The 19365-nt window shown below is 34.6% G+C and overlaps 1 protein-coding gene across 4 annotated transcripts in view; it reads left to right on the plus strand.

Moving 5' to 3' along the window:
- Positions 1 to 19365, plus strand: part of NRDC (nardilysin convertase) — a 95678-nt gene that overhangs the window by 50666 nt on the left and 25647 nt on the right. For all 4 annotated transcript variants that reach the window (XR_006888604.1, XM_046661102.1, XM_046661103.1 and 1 more), the window contains 7 exons: positions 3411 to 3484; positions 8572 to 8667; positions 9740 to 9862; positions 11744 to 11801; positions 13759 to 13832; positions 15201 to 15270; positions 18464 to 18541. Coding sequence is in view for 3 of the 4 variants with exons in the window: in XM_046661102.1 (XP_046517058.1) it covers positions 3411 to 3484; positions 8572 to 8667; positions 9740 to 9862; positions 11744 to 11801; positions 13759 to 13832; positions 15201 to 15270; positions 18464 to 18541 (573 nt within the window). In the remaining variant the exon portion in view is untranslated. The remainder of the gene's footprint in view (positions 1 to 3410; positions 3485 to 8571; positions 8668 to 9739; positions 9863 to 11743; positions 11802 to 13758; positions 13833 to 15200; positions 15271 to 18463; positions 18542 to 19365) is intronic.

Consider the following 19365-nt stretch of genomic DNA (forward strand, 5'->3'; position numbering starts at 1 on the left):
TGGCCAGGTCCTTCTAGTCTGTCTTAGTCTGGAAGCTTCATTGAAACCTGTCTACAATGGGTGACCCTGCTGGCATTTGAAATACCGGTGACATAGCGTTCAGCATCACAGCAACATGCAGCTGCCACACTATGACAACTGTCAGGCAGGTGGTGTGGTTCCATGACTGGAAATGACCCTGGCTGTGGCAGTGAGAGTGCCAACTTAACCACTAGACAACCAGGGCTGGTTTATAAGCCCTCTTTATGGAAAATATGTTAAAACCTTGTTGTAAGATATTAAAGAAGACCTAAATTAATCGAGAGAAATACTATTCATGGATTTGAAGCCTTATTTTTTTAGTCATGTTAGTTTTCTCTAGTTAATGTACAGATTCAGTGATATCGAAACCATAATCTCAGAAGATTTACTTAATTTTAAATAGACAAGCTAATTCTAAAATTTATAAGGAAAGGTAGAGGGCTAAGTATAGCCAAGATAGTTTTGAATTGGAAAAATAACAAGGTAGCAGGAATTGACCTACTAGATACTACTTTGTTTTATAATTAGGACATTATGGTGTTAGCACAGGGCTAAGCAAAAAGACCAATGGAACAGAACAGAGATACTGGAAATAGACCAACACATATGTGGACACTTGATTTTTGGGAGGGGCAATATGGAGCAATGATGAAAGGACTTTTTAAAGAAGTGATGCCAAGACAGTTGGGCTTCTATACAGGCAGAAACAAAATTGATTCCCTACCTCATAACATACACAAAATATCAATTCTAACTGGATTATAGACCAAAAAGTGACAAGTACAACTAAAAGTTTTAGAGATAAATGTGACTTTAGCCTAAGTCAAAATTATCAAACAAGACACAAAAACCACGAACAGAGGAAAAATGGTAGTATGTTATATTCATCAAAAGATACCACACAGTGTGAAAAAGCAAGTATAAAGTGGAAGATTTATTTGCAACACGTATAACAAACGAATTGATTTTTAATATATCATATCATATATATGAGAGATATATATAATTATATCATATATAAATGGATAATTATATATATATTACTAGAGTCAACAAGAAAAAATGCAACCTAATAGAAAAAAAGCTTTAAACAGGCATTTTATAAAAGAAGAAATTAAAATTATTAATAAATATCTGAAATGGTGTTCAACTTCCTTAGGAATTAGAAAAACGTAAATTAAAACCAGTAGATTTAACTGTCCTAAATGTTGCAGGAGATTTTAAAGTCTGAAAACACCAAGTAGGGGTGAGGTTTGTGGAGGAACAGAGGAGCTGAAACTGCTGATGCAAGTGTAAGTTGGTAGAGTCCCTTTGGAAAAGTTTGGTACCATCTAGTGATGTAGAACTAATGCATGCATATGCCGTTCCTGAGGAGTTCCTTTCCTACATGTATGTCTAGATAAACTTGTGCTCGTGTGCCCCAGTGCACGTTTATAAGAATGTTTATGACCGAATTGTTTGTAATAGTCCAAGACCAGAACAAGCCCACATGTCCATCAGCAGTAGAATGGATGGATAAATTCATACAGTGGAAAATTCTACTGCAATGAAAATAAATGAACCATAGCCACATGTGCCATGATGGATGAATATTAAAAACATAGTATTGTTCAATGAATCCAACATAAATAGTATATACAGGTGTATTTCCACTTATATAAAGTTCAAAAACAAAATGTTGTCTAGAACATGCATTCTCAGTGGAGGTGGTATTGTTCACTTTGGTGGCAAAAATGGGTCCCCGGGGGGTGAAAAAATGCTCAATATTATGATGGTTTATGGCGCTCCAAAGCTTAACCCTACCTGGCAAAATCTTTATTATTTACTTTCTCTTTGAGTTTTCTCAAGTAGCATATGAGCACCATTTACACTGACATTGAGTTCATGGAAGATAGACAAAGTGTATGCAAGGTCAGTGCTACAAAACTGGTGGATAAATGATTGGAGGACTTTCAAATCATTGCTTATCTCGAAGTCATTGCTAGAAGTGAGCTCCACTTGCCATTTGGTTGCCAATGGCTGCCTTGTGGATGTTGTTTATATTTGATATTCCATGCCTTTGTGTGTGAATTTGGTTTTTAGAATAAAATAAAAATCTTCTCTGTTCTATTATTTAATGGAACAAAAATTATTCAACCCATCGTTAGTTATACCAAATACTGAAAAGAAAAAAATATTGAATATCTTAGTGAATCTTGATATCTTAATGAGTATCTAGTAGCTAATTAAGTTAAAAGTTTCTTCTCAGATAAAGCAAAAAAAGTTTATTACATATTGTAGGAAATTAATTTTTTCAATGGTTTTACTTCTGCTGGAAAAATAAATTTTAATTTTTAAAAAATTTAATTGCATCACTGTTATATAAATGGATAATTTGCATATGTACTTTGATGCATCACAATTTAAGTAAATAAATTACATTAAAAACAAATACATTATAAAGTTAAGTGAAATACTATATAGTAGCCTTCAAAATTTTAACTTTTAAAATTTTCTTTAATCATTTATAACCTCCCATTGAATAAAAAGAGTAGGCTTTATATGCTTTTTATTTGTAAAATCATGGATAAACATATAGTATATAAACAGATAGTATGTCTGTGGTACTAAAATTTTATAGGGGAGTGATTAGGAGAAAATTTTTGAAAAGGCGCCTTAGGATTGATGATGAAAAAAAAGATCAAGAAACACTGGTCTAGGGGCCAGCTCGGTGGCGCAGTGGTTAAGTGCGCACGTTCCACTTCGGTGGCCTGGGGGGCACCAGTTAGGATCCCGGGTGCGGACATGGCACTGCTTGTCAGCCATGCTGTGGCAGGTGTTCCACATGTAAAGTAGAGGAAGATGCGCATGGATGTTAGCTCAGGGCCAGTCTTCCTCAGCAAAAAGAGGAGGATTGGCAGCAAATGTTAGCTCAGGGCTGATCTTCCTCAAAAAAAAAAAAAAAAGGAAAAGAAAAGAAACACTGGTCTAGAAATACAGATATATACGTGATAAACCTGTAAAGAAAAGCAGAAGTGATAACCATAATATTCAGGATATTTACTCTGAAGATCAGATAGGTGCTGAGTGCTTCTAGAGTTCTGACGGTAGTCTGTTTCTTGACCTGGGTGGTGGCCACTCAGGTGTTTACCTTATAGTTATAGATTAGTCTGTATATTCATGTTTTACATACTTTTCTGTATGGGTGTTATATTTTATAATGAAAAAAAGTAGTTTGTAGACTTTAAAATATAGAAATGCAGAATACTTACATTTTACATATGCATGATTAGGAGCTAAATCTCCAACTTAGTAAAATTTCTCAATTAGAAATAGACATTGACTGATGAAAAGCTTTTACCGAACGAAAACAGAAATGCTAGGGGTATTTTTATTTATTTATTTTTCAGATGGGCCCAGTTCTTTATCCATCCACTAATGATCAGAGATGCAATTGACCGGGAAGTTGAAGCAGTTGATAGTGGTAAGAGAAGTGCTTTATGTCTTTCCACTTTTTCCTTCGTTCAACCCGTTATTTAGCACATTTATCACTCTTTATCACTAGTGACCATTTTATCTTAATATCATGAAGGGCTAAATTGAAATAGATGTGTCATGTTTATTCCGGAAGCCATTAAATGTCTAATTCAGTATAGATTTAAAATAAATCAAAAGGATGGTAGACTTTAGTTTTTCGACCTCTACTTTTTGAGGGCTTTACTATAGTGACTAATCTTTTGCAGGACCAGAGCCTAATTCTTAAAGCTAATACTGAGTGTTCAAACTTTAAAAGTTTACATAGTCTTTTTGCATGAAGAGACATTTTCTCTGAGGCTTTATTTTAAGTACCATCTTGATATTTTAAATAGCTTATCCTTTGTTACCTATATGTGTAGGTGCTTTGTGGCTTGAACTTTTTGGTAGTTCTGAAAACAATTGTGATATATTTATGGATGAAGAAGCTAAATCCCTGAGCAGAAAATGCATTTAATTTTACTTTTTGAGAGTTTTCCTTATCTTTTCTTATCTTTCTTATCTTTGGGATTTAAAGAATGAAGATCATAAGAAAAACTGTGTGCTGATATAGGGTGAGGCTTGGTTATAGAGCTGTGCCAAAAATAGCTCATAATTGCAGTGTACCAATAAATAGTACCATTGTAGAATAGCCCTGCTTGCTTTACTTTAGCCTTAGAAATACGTAATTCTCTACATGGGGGGACTCCAGTTCATGTAGGTGAGGCTTGGCTTGCAGCAACTGAAAAGGCAAGGTCTCTGTACTTACTCCTCCTTTTGTAGCATTTTCCTCCCTGGCTTGATTCAGTGTCTAGTTCTAATAATGACTTAATGCGTTCACGAGGCTGAGTAAACTGCAGATGGCTAGAAAGAGCCATCTGTCTGGAAGTGAGCAGACTTATGTTATACTTACATAAATGTCACTAACTCTGGCCCTCAATTTATTTGTAAGAGAGGGTGGGGTGGAGTTAGATTCCTCCCCGCTGTAGTAGCTCCTTGTAACCAAGGATTTATAGTCTTCATTTTTGTTACTTGTCTGCCACAGTGTCTGTTGTATCCTAGGCCCAGATAACTATTTGTTGAGTAGTTGAAAAACCAAAATAACCAAGGAAAACTCCAAAAGCCTTTCCTACTTTCTGAGACCTAGAAACTATTCTCTGTGTCTTAAATGCTTTCAAGTATGTTTTCCTTCATACAGTTTCTAGAGTGCGTTGCAATCAGGGTTTAAAAAATTAAGCCTCTAATTTGATTTTACAGGTTTAATCAGAATATATTTTATTTTGAAATATACAGAAATAGATACATATACACACATATGTATGTGATATGTATGTACATACATGCACACATACAATAAGCAGTTTTTGTTTAAAATAAACTTCAGCTAAAGGTGTTTTTTGTTTTTTTCATTTGTTTGTTTTTGATGATAGGGAGCCTGGATTTCAATTTGTGATCTGATACAAATAGCTAGGTATATATCACTAGTCATTTAACTTTCTAAGTATGAAGAATTTAGTTGAGATTAGGGAGGTGAGGGAGCTTTTACATCATAACTGGTGTAATAAACTACTGTAATATTCATTAGCCAGTTTTGAAACTCAATAATCAGATGTTATTTTCTTCTATTCAGATGTGATAGTCTTTCTTCTATCATTCTCATCTTGCTAACATGTTTTTAGTTGTCTGCATGCATGGATGGCTCATTCCACCTAAGAAGAGGTGAAAGGCGATTCAGCTGTCCTGGTAGATTCATCTTCTCATTTTCCTTTTCCTGTATTCCTCTCCACCTGCTTATGGAAGAGATTCTCTCTTTCCTGAGTTTTTAATTTATTACCTAGGTTTTTTTTTTTTGAGGAAGATTAGCCCTGAGCTAACATCTACTGCCAATCCTCCTCTTTTTGCTGAGGAAGATTGGCCCTGAGCTAACATCCATGCCCATCTTCCTCTACTTTATATGTGGGATGCCTACCACAGCATGGCTTGCCAGGCGGTGTGTGCCATGTCATTACCTGGGATCCGAACCAGTGAACCCCAAGCCGCCAAAGCGGAACGTGCGCACTTAACCTCTGCGCTACTGGACCAACCCCTGATTTATAACCTTGTTTTAACTTCATTACTTTATCACTGTGCCCTGCATTGATAATCTGTCTTTGGTCTAATCTTTCAAGGGAGTGGTTATACATGTACATTTATAAGCGTTTATTTGCACAATGTGGATAGGGCTATTCAATGTTTTACAATTTTCTTGAATACATTTAATAACAGAAGCTCGCATAAGTGACCACAGGGTAGATTTTAAAATAGAATTAACATTGCTTAAAGAAGATTGTAGAGAAAAAAATTATTCTTAATGATTAGCTCTTTATTTTAGTAATAGTTCATGCTCTCACATAAACATGTGTAATTGCCTACATAGTATATCTTAGCAATTGAGATCAAAGATATGGCCAAAGCCCTTTTTTATCTAATCAAATGGCAGAGTGTGTTCTGTAAGTGTTCAGATATTTATACTCTGTTTTTATCAGTTGTAGGGGCTCCTAAATCACTTTTTGTCAATATGTTTATATTTCTACTCTGTTAGTTTCCAGTTGCTGGTGTAACAAATTACCAGAGACTTAGTGGCTTAAAATACCACAGATTTATTTTCTTAAACTTTTAGAGGTCAGAAGTCTAAAACGTTTCCTCAGGGCTGCATTCCTTTTGGAGGCTCCAAGGGAGAATCTGTTTCCTTGTCTTTTCCACCTTCTAGATATCACCTGCATTCCTAGGGCATGGCTCCTTTCTCTATCTTAGGAGTCACCAGTGTAGAATCCTCTCTCCTCTCTGACCTCTGCTTCTGTCCTTACATCTTCTCTTGGCTCTGATCCTTTTGCCTTTCTCAGATAAGGAACCTTATGATTACATTGGGACCGCCCAGATAATCCAAGGTGATCTCTGTTTCTCAAGATCCTTAATTAAACTACATGCAAAAGTTCCTTTTACCACATAAGGTAACAGATTCGCTGGCTTTGGAGATTAGTATGTGAACATCTTTGGGGGCCACTGTTCAACCTACTGCACTTAATAATGGAGTTGTTTCTCCTGTGTCATAGCCATAGCTTCATATTTTTTATGGAGATTTTTTTATATCTACTCTGTTGAAGTTTTGTATATATTTTTACTGTCTCATACTTGATTTAGACTTCATGGCTTATAATTAATTTATTGAATTAATTTGTTGAATATGCTTGCTTCTGCTTCTTTCCATCCCTACTGTCACTTTAGTTTCCACTCTCGTCACCGAGTATAACAGCGATGGCCCCTAATTGGTTTTCCCATCTCTACTTTTGCTTCCCTTCACTCCATTCTCCACATTTACAGCCAGAATGAACTTACTAACGTCCACATCTGGTAATGTCACTCTCCTTATTAAACATCTACAATGCTTTACCCTTACTCCTATGATAAATAATAATAGCTAACATTTATTGAGCACTTATTGTGTGCATTACTGTGATTGTGATTATCCCCATTATCCTTATTTGACATATAATGAAACTGAGCCTTAGAGGGGTTAAGTAATAAACCCAAAGTGCCAAATTCAGTCATTTCCCCAAGGATCCAAAGTCAATAATGACTGTATAATACCAAGATCTGTACTTGTACACATGCAATACTACTTCCCAAAGGTCTTGATAAGCTCTTCAAAAATTGTGTCTTCCTTATCTTTTCAGCCTGTTATCTTGCCTCTGCTTTGATTCTGAACGTTATTCAACCATATTGACCTTCTTTCTGTTTTTCAGAGGTGCCATATTCTCTTCCTCTTTTAAATGTTTCTCCTTAGAATGTTTTGTACACTCCCATTTCTACCTCCCTCCCTATTCCCTAGAAAACCCCTGTTTGTCACTCAGGGCTCAGCTTGAGTCATTCCCTGGGAAACCTCTCTCTGTGAGCCCATCCCCCAAATAAATTCATACACAAAAATAAGACAAAATTAGGTTAGATGACAGTCCTCAAATATTTTCGTAATACTCTATGTGTTGTAGCATTTAACCATAGCGAACTGTAATTTCTGCTGGGCTCTAAGCTCCTTCAACTATTGAGCAACTCCGCTGGCCTCGTTGCTGCCTTTGAATTCATTAAGATATTTTTTGTCTTAAAGCCTTTGAATTCATAATTTCCATACCTGGAAGACTTCTCCCACATATTCCTATGACATTATCCTTACTTTGTTTGGATTTCTGCTCACTTGTCACCTCCTCAGAGAGGCCTTCTATGATCACCCTGTCATCACTCTCATTTCCCTTACCCAAGTTTATTTTTCTTTATAGCACCCATCCCTGATTGACATTATGTTTAGAATCTATTTGTTAGTTTATTTACTTTTAGTCTCCCCTACTTGAATCTAAACTCCTTGAAGGCAGGGACTTGGTTCCTTTTATTCACATTTCTACCTCCAGCAACTAATTCACTAGTACTTGCCACATAGTAGATGTTCAGTAAATATTTGTTAAAGGAAAATATCTTATCTTATTTAATCCTTATAGGAATCCCATGAACTAGGTACTAGTAACTCCATTTTATAGATGCAAAAATAGAATCAGGAAAGTTAGATAGCTTCCTCAAGGTTGTACAGCTTAGTAAATGGCAGAACTTGGATTCTAGCCAAGATATTTCTGACTTCAAAGCAATTGTTCTTAACCATTAATATTTTATTACCAACGTAGTTGGCTTTGGGGGAAATTTAATCAGTATACATGACAAGGTTCCCAGATAACGAAGAATTTGCTTTAACATTTTATTAGTACTTTAATCAGTAAAATCTTGGACATACCGTACTAGAATTGAAACCTTTAGATTGTTAACTACCCTGTTTCATTTGAAAATAAGGAAAACCTCTCAAACCCAAGGTTACAGAATATAAGTCATAGAGCCTGACCTATATCACTTCAGTCTTATAACACATTCCTAAAATGAATTTTTGTTACTTCTCTTCTTTCAGTTCTGTAAGCTTGAATTTCCAGTATAAAGCAGATACTGAATTTCATTTTATTACAAGTGTTTCTTTTAAACTCACAGAATATCAACTTGCAAGACCTTCTGACGCAAACAGAAAGGAAATGTTGTTTGGAAGCCTTGCCAGACCTGGACATCCTATGGGGAAATTTTTTTGGGGTAAGATACTGAATACTTCATCATATTTCATATTTTCTAGTTGATTAAGATTGAGAATATGAAAAGTTGATAAAGAATGGAAGGTTATAAAGGTAGGGTAGCTAAGTACCTTTTACCTTTCAGGGTAGGGTAGATAGCTTTTCAAATAAAAAGGAGTTAAAGCACGTCTGTATTTGGTTCTCTAACATTGGCTATATCAGGAATAGCACCTAACATTTTGTGAATGCTTTCTGGGTGCCAGATACTCTGCTAGCACAACATGAATGATTGCATTCAATCAGCATAACAGAGTTATGAACCGGGCACCATTATCATCTCCATTTAAAGACAAAGAAACAGGCTCAAGGAAGTTATTTAATTTGCTTAAATCACACAGTGTGGATGTGGGATTTAAACCTGTCTTTATCTGATTATAAAGTCTGTGCATTACCTAAACCTGACATTTCCATTTATCAACAGAGATTCAGCAGTGATTTCTCTAATAGTTTTTGAGCTGTGACCTAATTTTGCTTGACTGCTAAGCTGTATAAATGGTATCTGTTTTTCATAATGGCTTTTTCTTAGTGTTAGCATTCAGTTACAGCCTCATATTAATCCGCTTGACCATAAAGTAGAATATGGGATAAGTTCATCTAAATGGTACTTCGTTCAAAGGATGTTTTGCGTCCCTGTGTATTTTGTACAGATATATACATTTTTATATGACATCCTTGCTTTCTATGATTTATTTTTAAGAATTATGCAGAATATTAGTAAAATAATTCAGAGGTAAAACCTGAATTGAATACTAGAGTAATTATTAAGAAAGAAAGCTTAAGGCAATTACTGTTGTTAAGACATTGCCAACGAGAGGTTAATTCTTTATGTGTTAAAATATACTTCAGAATTGTTTCTTGTGAATTTTTGTCTTATATTAATGTTGTTATTATTATTATTACACACTGGTTCAATATTCTTGAGTACTTGGGTTTCTTTACTAGCTATGTATAGTAGTAGAGCATGAATTGTTGGTGTAGAAACTTTTAACAAAGTAAACTTAGTTGTTTCTATAGTCTTTTTCATCTTTTTACAGGAAATGCTGAGACTCTCAAACATGAGCCAAAAAGGAATAATACTGATACACATGCTAGATTGAGAGAATTCTGGATGCGTTACTACTCTGCTCATTACATGACTTTAGTGGTTCAATCCAAAGGTAATATTGTGGCCCTTAGAATTACTCTGACGTAGTGCTTTCTTAAGATTTGTTTGCTGTGATTAGTGTTGCAGTGCACTGTTAATTATTTTAGTGCTCAACCCTAATATGAACTAAAGGAAATCAGGATTTGGAGAAGTCATATAGCAAGTAGAAAAGCTCAGAAAAGCACAAAATCATCTGATTCTCAGGCAAATGTTTTTTCTCTTATAGATACATGTTTTATCTCTAGGTGAGTCTGTGAGTATACTAATGTACTAATAGGTCATGAATTGGTTTTTTAAGCCACATTCAGCTGCTGTCTCTGTTATCTCTTATTTTACATTTAATCTACATTCATCATGAACTCTTATAGGGCAAGATATCAGTCTTTTCATCCTTAGTGGAGTCTGGCTTTAGTAATTGAAACTCCTCATAGTGATGATAGCAGAAGTATGTTAAATGTAAAATACTGATCAATACCTCTACTCTTTTGCTCCTTTTATCTTTATCTTCAATAACTTAAGTGGACCTTTTCTCATTAAAGAAGTCATGGTAGCTTTCTTTTGTTTTCTTTGCATTTCAGTCTCCTTAGGCTATTTTTCAAAGTCAATCAGTTGTTAAACTGCTCGTTTTTGACATATCATATAGTTTGCACATTTCTTTTTGAAAAAGTAATCCTCTCACCCTACTGTGATTCTCCCTTCTACACAATTTTATTCTCTCATTGTTAAAATTAAGATCAGAGCTGCTTGGCACTTAAATATAAGCCATTTTTGTATTTAGGATCAAACTTAGTCCACTAAAGTTGACTTGAATGTAAAGTTATGGATATGGTATGGTAGATTCTTTTGTTCAAACTACAAATGTGTCCTAGATTCCTTTTAGAGCATTTGTTAAAATAGGTAATTCCATATTCAATATGTAATATTAATTTATGATTTTTAATTAATTATTGTTTCCAAATCTGTCATGAACATGCATTTTTCTTCAACTAGGTATTGTTTCTTTTACGTTCTTTTCCTTTGTGATGACAAATATAAGCGCATATTAATGCTTGTTGCAAATTTCTAAAGTAAGCCCCAGATATTAGATAAGAGAACCTTGTACAACCTAGATTCAATTGATTTTTGGAGCTTTAGCATTTATTATACCATTTAAGAGTGAAACATCTGGATAAATAGTATAGAATAAATTCAGAACTTGGTAAGTCTAATTTGCAACTTGTGTTTTATGTACTGGGGCTTCTGATTTGAGGGTTAATAAAACTCATGTGTCTGGTGGACCTAACAGATACTATCCAGTGATGGTAATGAGTCACTGGGATGAAGCTAAAAGGTTTCCTTTTTCACTTAGATCTTCTGTTTTACTAGAAATTTCAAAAGAATATTTTATGAAAGATAAGAAAAGAATCAGAAGATAGAAATCATGTAATATGAAACCTAGTAAGAAGACTTATGGATTAAAACCTCAGCAAGTATAAATTAATGTAAGATAAATGGACTATAAAAGTACTGATGAGATGCCAAGAAGGATCAGTGTAGTGTGAGTTAAATAGGGAGAAACCTTCCTAGAGGAAGCAAGTTTTGGAATGGGGTAGGTTGATGGTGGTGTATTCTTATCTCTTGGCCCTTCACACTAGCCTAATGATAAAATTTTTTTTTGTATGTGTGCTTTTTCTAACACGAAGAAATAAAGGAGTCTGACAAAATTATATGTATCTTGAGGTTTTCTTAACTACTGTTATTTTTCCTGTTACTCATTACTGGTTAAGGAGTGGCAAGTAATGCCCAAATTAAAGTATCCTTTTGTTTTATAAAGATCTATGAGAAATCTAATTGCATTTCTACCTTGAATAACAACATTGCATTTCCCCGTCTCCTCCCTGCCCTCCCCTCTAAGAAACACTGGATACCTTGGAAAAGTGGGTGACGGAAATCTTCTCTCAGATACCAAACAAGTAAGACAGTTATTTTCATAAGACATACACATTTAGAGTTAAAGAAGCCATATCTTCTTGTATGGGTCCAAAGGTTTTTGTGGGTTTTTTTTGTTTATTTTTTAAACGGGTACTTAAGACCTAAAGTGGTTTCCTGCAGCATTAGAGCAGGAAAACTAAGATGAGAACCCAAGTTTCCACAGTTTCTGTAGTTCAAATGAATTTATGAGCTTGTAAACTTATAGTAAGCAGTAATTCTGAAGAATATATGCCTCCTTTTACATTTATTCAGAGCTTTTCTGTTACTGTGCAAAGTGTTTGACACTGTGTTGTGAAAGCAAGTATTATATTGAGGGGCAGAATGTAAATATGCTTGTACCCCTACCTTGGAACAGATTGTGTTCTGAAAGTTTGTTTTTTAAGTCAGTTGTTTGGAACTTCAAATGGTTTTCCCCATAAAAGAAATAATCTGATAGATGATGATTGACTTTGCATACTGCCTGAAAAGTCTATTTCGTATAGTTGAACCAAATTATCTTTTATTAGAAATTGTCTATAGGATTCCAGTTCAGAAAGCTACTATTTTTTGTCCATCTCAAATTTATCGCAGTAATACAAATATTTAAAATACACTTTATTGTTACATTTTTGTTACAAAGAATACAAAAAATTTAATTCTGAAGCAATTAAATCTTTCTTCCCACTCATAGCAGTTTGCATTTTAGTAAAATAAATGAAGTCAGATTGTTTTTCTTGCATCAGGTGAGTAAGCTAGACTTTTTCCAGTTCCTCGTTCCAAGAGATATTGTTTTAAATTTATGAAAGAAAAATTAGATTTAAAAATATTAGAACAGAGGCCTGTGTGGTAGCATAGAGGTTAAGTTCGTGCACTCCACTTCAGTGGCCCAGGGTTGGCAGGTTTGGATCTCAGGCATGGACCTACACACCACTCATCAAGCCATGCTGTGGTGGTGTCCCATGTACAAAATATGGAGGAAGATTGGCATAGATGTTAGCTCAGCGATAATCTTTCTCAAGGCGAAAAAAGAGGACGATTGGTAACAGATGTTAGCTCAGCAATAATCTTCCTCACTAAAAAAGAAAAAAAAAATTAGAATAATTTGTAATAACAACTGAGTGGTTATTGTTATTTGCCTCTATGTAAATTTCCATTGGTAATTAGCAGTGCTTTTTATGTATGGAAAGATAATGAAAGCCATGCCAAAGTTGTGGGATTGTTTTGTTTGTTTTGACAAGAAATGAGCGTGAGCTATGGAAATGACAAATGGCAGATTGAAACGTGTTTTACTGTGAAGCTTTACTAATAAAATCAGAGGTATATTGAATAGAGGCATTCATTAGGTCCTTTCAATCCCTGATAAGCATTTTTAAAAATTCTCTTAAATATTATTCACTAATAACTTTGGTTCCTTAATCAGACAGGTTAAAAAGTCTTCTAGGTATTTAATCCTAATTCATGTTGACCATGTTTTAGGAGAAATATTAGCAACAATATCTTCAACCAGATGGGAAGCCTCTAAGAGAATCCATGTTTTTTAAATACCACAGTGCCTAATATAGTGCTTTATACCTAATAATCACTCCATATTTATTTGTCGAATTAAAAAATATCTCAAGTATGTTTTGTTTCTGAAATGGCTTTGTATCGGAGGAGAACTGAAGTTGGATGGGGCTGCTAGAGGCAATAAATATTGGGAGGGGAGATCTCTTCAATTCATTGTTTTCTATCTCTTGTCAGTTTTAAAGGCATTTGCGTTATTGAGACTGGGGTTAAGAATAGGTTGTTTAGTTAGGATTTTGTGGCTTTGTTGCCCTCTATTCGTTTGTGCCTAGAGAATGCTTTTCAGCCAGGAGTATCTAGAATAGATTATAAATACCTATCAGTTAGGCGTCCCTAAAGATGCTGCTTATAAAGGCTTTTGCCAATTAAATTTTAATGTATTTGTTTTATTTTCAGTGGGTTACCCAAACCAAACTTTGGCCATTTAACGGATCCATTTGACACACCAGCATTTAACAAACTTTATAGAGGTTTGTGAACCAAAGGTTTAAAACTGTTTGAAATAACTTCAGCACATTCTCTAAAACTTAATTGAGGCTGCCAATTTTCTTTTAAAATGAGAACAGAAAGTACAGTTGGGTTGGAAAGGGAGTAGATGGACAGTGGAGATCCAATTAATGACAGGTGGCAGGCCACTAACTGGCAGCAGATTGATTGGTCTGGGACCTGCTGCTGCTTCAGTCTGTTTCATGCTTTCTTCCTATTTTCCCCTTGTTCATTTTGTTCTTTGGTTTTTTGTTTCTTTCCTATTTCATTTGATCTATATTCTCTTTTTTGCCTTTAAAGAGAGAAAAATAGAAGAGGGGAAAACACTTTGGAAAGCGTTTCTTTTATCTTCATTATACAAGCAATTTTTGTTAAAGAAAAATTTGAAGTGTGAAGAAATAGGGGGAAAAATCACCCTTAAATCTTACCATCCAGAGAAATCATTTTGGCAAGTTTCCTTCTGAGTTTCTATAGGTATATTTTCTTAATGTAGTTGAGATTATAAAGTATGTACACTTCTATCTCTTGATTTTTTCATTTAATATTATATTTGTAATAGCTGCCCAGTGAGCCATTACATGGTTATGCTCTACTTTACTTAACAATTTGCCCATAGTGAATATTGCAGAAACATTCTTAATTCACCCTTTCTCTTTCCTTGCTCTTTTTATCATGGTAGATTTTTTTCTCTTTCTCCTAATTGCCTAGGTATTCCCTCCTCCTCCTCCTTTACTCCACTGCCAGTCTCTTTCCTCTGATCAATGATTGTTTTGTCATACCCTTTATCTGCTGCTGGCTCCATTCTATCTAAGCTGACTCTTCCCAGAGGCAACTTATTTTTGGTTGTATTCTTTCTGGCTTTAGATTTACTCTTCATAGAATCATAGAATAATAACACTGGGAAGAATCTTAGAGCTACTTCAGCCTAACCCACTCACCATACCATAAGATAACAGATTCAGAAAGATTTAAAGGCAAGTGATTTTTCTCAAGGTCATGTAAACACATATAACAAGAGAGAGTGTAGGGCTGGATTTCAGTCATGGGTCTCCTGACTCCTAGTCCTGTATCCTTTCTTGCAAGAAGGGATCCATCTTTAGGAGCATTTCATATTTTAATAGTTCTTTTATCCGTAGTTTCTCTACCTGTGAAACCAGATTGAAAATAAATTTATGAAAATTGCATTATGCAAATTGGAAAATTGGCAACTTGAAATAATAATTGCATTGTATTTAACCTTCCCATGTTTATTGGAGGATGAAATATATTGAATTTAAAAAATTTTTGTGTGACGTAGTAAAAATTATGGAGAAACACTTATGTATGTTCTTTTGAAAAATATTTTTGTTTAGTTGTTCCAATCAGAAAAATTCATGCTCTGACCATCACATGGGCACTTCCTCCTCAACAGCAGCATTACAGGTAAGAGTTCAAGGGCAAATTTACTCCATTAGATACTGAGTGAGGGTCATATTTTTAAAGCATGCTAAATGGTTTACGGTTGAGAGTTCTGGTTTTTTAAACACAAGTAATGTGATAAACTGCGACCTCACTGGATTTTTCAAGCCTTCTATATATTTAATGTCGTCTTGGGTATAAAAACTAGGATTTTCTTATAACTAGTTGCCTTTCCTGAGTCTTTGAAAGTAAGTATCTTAGTGTGAATGCTAACTTCTGTAATTATTTTCCTTAGTACATTGAGCACAAAAATATATAAGCTTATGATTTATTTGTCAGTGGTGACCATTTAGTTTGATCCTGTCAAAAGTAAAGTTAAATAATTTTTAGCCTGGAAAAGGACTGCAGCATAAATCTCAAGGACTTACTTCTATGAGTTAGGAATGAGTTAGGGCAGATTTATACCATTTAGGAAAACATTTCAACTTGTTTATGGTAACTTATATGAGCAATATAGCATAGGCCAAGAAGTTCTTTAAACATAAGGATCAATCAGTGCCTACAAATGCTTTTCTACTTAGAAACAAATGGTAATGGACTCGTAAAAATTTAACTTATTTTTTAAAACCATCACCAACAAAGTAAAACCATAAGGACACACACACAAGCAGAAGGAAGGACAGTAATGTATATTGCTTAAGCTCAGTAAAAATGCTTTTTTTCACGTATATGTTAGAATATTCAATCAATCAAGTCCCATAAAGTTAACATGAATGGTATGCCTCCAGTGAGAAAGCAGAGAACATGTGTATTGTCTGCTTGCTTGTGGTGTAAGGATAATATAGGAAAAAGTAGTGTACATTGATTGTCTGGTTATGTTAGAGTGTCCCCAAAAGTGTTAAAATTATTATATGCACATTTAAACATTTATTCTATTTGTTTTAAATGTTTACTATAAAAATAATTCATGCTTGGGGGCTGGCCCCGTGGCCAAGTGGTTAAAGTTCCACATGCTCCACTTTGGCAGCCCAGGTTCACGGGTTGAAGAGGTCTTTTTTTTTGAGGAAGATTAACCCTGAGCTAACTACTGTCAATCCTCCTCTTTTTGCTGAGGAAGACTGGCCCTGAGCTAACATCCATGCCCATCTTCCTCTACTTTATACGTGGGACGCCTACCACAGCATGTCTTTTGCCAAGCAGTGCCATGTCCGCACCCGGGATCCGAACCGGCGAACCCCAGGCCGCCAAGTAGCGGAACGCGTAAACTTAACCGCTGCGCCACCGGGTTCAGATCCTGGGTGCAGACCTACTGCACTCATCAGCCATGCTGTGGAGGCATCCCACATACAAAGTAGAGGAAAATTGGCACAGATGTTAGCTCAGGGCTAATCCTCCTCAAGCAAAAAAAAAAAAAAAAAGAGGATTGGCAATGGTTGTTAGCTCAGGGCAAATCTTCCTCACACACAAAAAATAATAATAATAATATTACACGCTTGTAAAATATTGGAATAGGATGAAAGAGTATTAAGTAAAAAGTAAAGCTGTGCTTCTCCTTTCCTTTGTCTCTGTCCTCAAAGATATGCCCAACATTAATAATTCATGTCTAGGGGCCGGCCCAGTGGCGCAGCGGTTAAGTTTACGCGTTCCGCTACTTGGCGGCCTGGGGTTCGCCGGTTCGGATCCCGGGTGCGGACATGGCACTGCTTGGCAAAAGACATGCTGTGGTAGGCGTCCCACGTATAAAGTAGAGGAAGATGGGCATGGATGTTAGCTCAGGGCCAGTCTTCCTCAGCAAAAAGAGGAGGATTGACAGTAGTTAGCTCAGGGTTAATCTTCCTCAAAAAAAAAAAAATTCATGTATAGCTTTCAGACATTAAAATAATATAAAACATATCTTTATGGAAATGGAATTATACTATATATACACACTATTCTTCCCTTTTTTGGGGGGCAATGCTTATTTTCTCAATTAATAAAGCCTTGTTTATCCTCTGATTACTAAGGTAATTCATTGTGGAAATCAGGAAAATTACTAAAAAGTAGAAAAAAAGTTATCCATGATTCTCTTTTTCAAAGACTATTAACATTTCTTTATGTTTCCATCCAGTTATTTTTTTTATGGACTGTTTATTTCTTTTAATATGACATTCATCATGAGTCATTTTGAATCCCCAAATATGTGAATTCCCAGTAAGTAAGCTTTTCTGGGGAGCCGTTTTTTACAAAGAAGTAAGTGTTTATCCCTCCAGTTACCAGATACAGTACAGTTAGCCTTGTGCAGATGTAAATGTTGTGTAATTAACTGGGTTCATTCTGAACGGATTTGTTCCCCTACGTCAGTCTTGGTATAGATGTAATTCAAATTTATATTTTAAACGATGTTGTCTGGCCTTTAGGGATTGCTTGACATAGTTCAATTCATAATATTATATCTTGACTTTTATGAGTTTACTGAATAAATTCTATAAACTAATTTTAAAATTTAAGAATGTTTAGATTTCCTAACTCGATTTTTCTGTATATTTTTGTTTTAATAGGAGTACATTTTTGAAATTATAACAGAAACCAGTGATAAAGGACAATTTGAATAGCATATATATAACTACTCATACTATGAAAATATATTATTATATAATGAGGCATTTTTACATCTGTTATTGCATTTCCATGAAAACTATGAGTAGGTATTAGGCAAGTGAAGAGAAAAAGAAAAATATGGTCAAGTCTCTTGCTCGAGATTATGCATTTACTTAAAGGAAAAGCTAAAACTACAAGTTAGATTTTCTGACCCTTAAAGCAACACATTTCAGTTTACCATAGATCCTGATGCAATGCTGAAAGCTTTTACAGATACAGAGTGATTCATATCTGTATTAGGTTGTAAAATGATAAAGAAGCTATATTATTCTTGTTTTGGGTGAAATAAAAGTGAAAGATTTTCCTGTGAAAATAAGTAAGTTTGGTGTCTAAGAGAAAAAGTAGTAGTCTTAAATTTTGAAATGACTGTACTCTTTAAGTGATTTCAGCTGAGAAAGTTGAATTTTACCGTGTTTTCTGTTTTATCTTGCTGTTGCAAATTATAACTTCATGTTTAGTGGAATTTATGTGAGAATAAGTTTATAATCATATTCTCAAATATCATAGTCTTAAAAATAAGATTTTTTGGTGTATGTGTACCTCAATTTTAAAATTTCTGACCTCAATATTTTTTTTAAAGGGTGAAGCCACTTCATTATATCTCTTGGCTGGTTGGACATGAAGGCAAAGGCAGCATTCTTTCTTACCTTAGAAAAAAGCAAGTATTCAATTAATAAGTATTTTCAGTATAGCAGTCTCTGAAAAATAATAGACACTAAGTGTTAACATAACCTATTCTTTTCTCTTTTTGCTTTATTTGCCAGGAAGCCTAAAATCAAATCTAATACTCAATTATAGTCAATTTAATAACCTAGATTATTGTAACAACCATATTATATTTGTAAATTTCCTTAGAAGCCACCTTTTAGCACATATTGGGAGTAGTTGTGCACAAAATTTTAAAAATCATAACTAAACTAATAGATTCTAGAATTTTAGCACATATTGGGAGTAGTTGTACACAAAATTTTAAAAATCATAACTAAACTAATAGATTCTAGAATTACAAAAAAGATTAGCTCTAATCAAGAATTTAGATTTGAATGCTGAGAAGGTCGATTATTTAATGCTGTGCCCCTTCAGGCATTCCTAACCCAAAAGATGGACTTTAACAAAAACGTCACTGGGCAGATAAATCATAATAAATAGGTGGGACTGTGAACTGTATATTCAGCTTTGTTAGCAGAATGTTTCCTAATGCATTTAAGCACTTGTTTAAGTTGCCTAGCCAAATAATAGACATATAACTTTAGAATCAGGACTGATACGTTAATGTAATTTATTGTTCGATTTTTCTGTACACTAATTCAAGACTGGAAAGGTAGATGAGACATGTAAATAAGTACTTTAATACATTGATGTGTAACAGAACATTCAAAGAAAGCTGAAAGGTCAAGGTTATTATGAAAGAATAAACTAATGATATTGGGTCCGTATGTGTCTTACACAATAAATGTAATATGCTTTGAGATGTGCACAACC

The sequence above is a fragment of the Equus quagga genome, chromosome 5, assembly GCF_021613505.1.
Source record: "Equus quagga isolate Etosha38 chromosome 5, UCLA_HA_Equagga_1.0, whole genome shotgun sequence".
Lineage (NCBI taxonomy): Eukaryota > Metazoa > Chordata > Mammalia > Perissodactyla > Equidae > Equus > Equus quagga.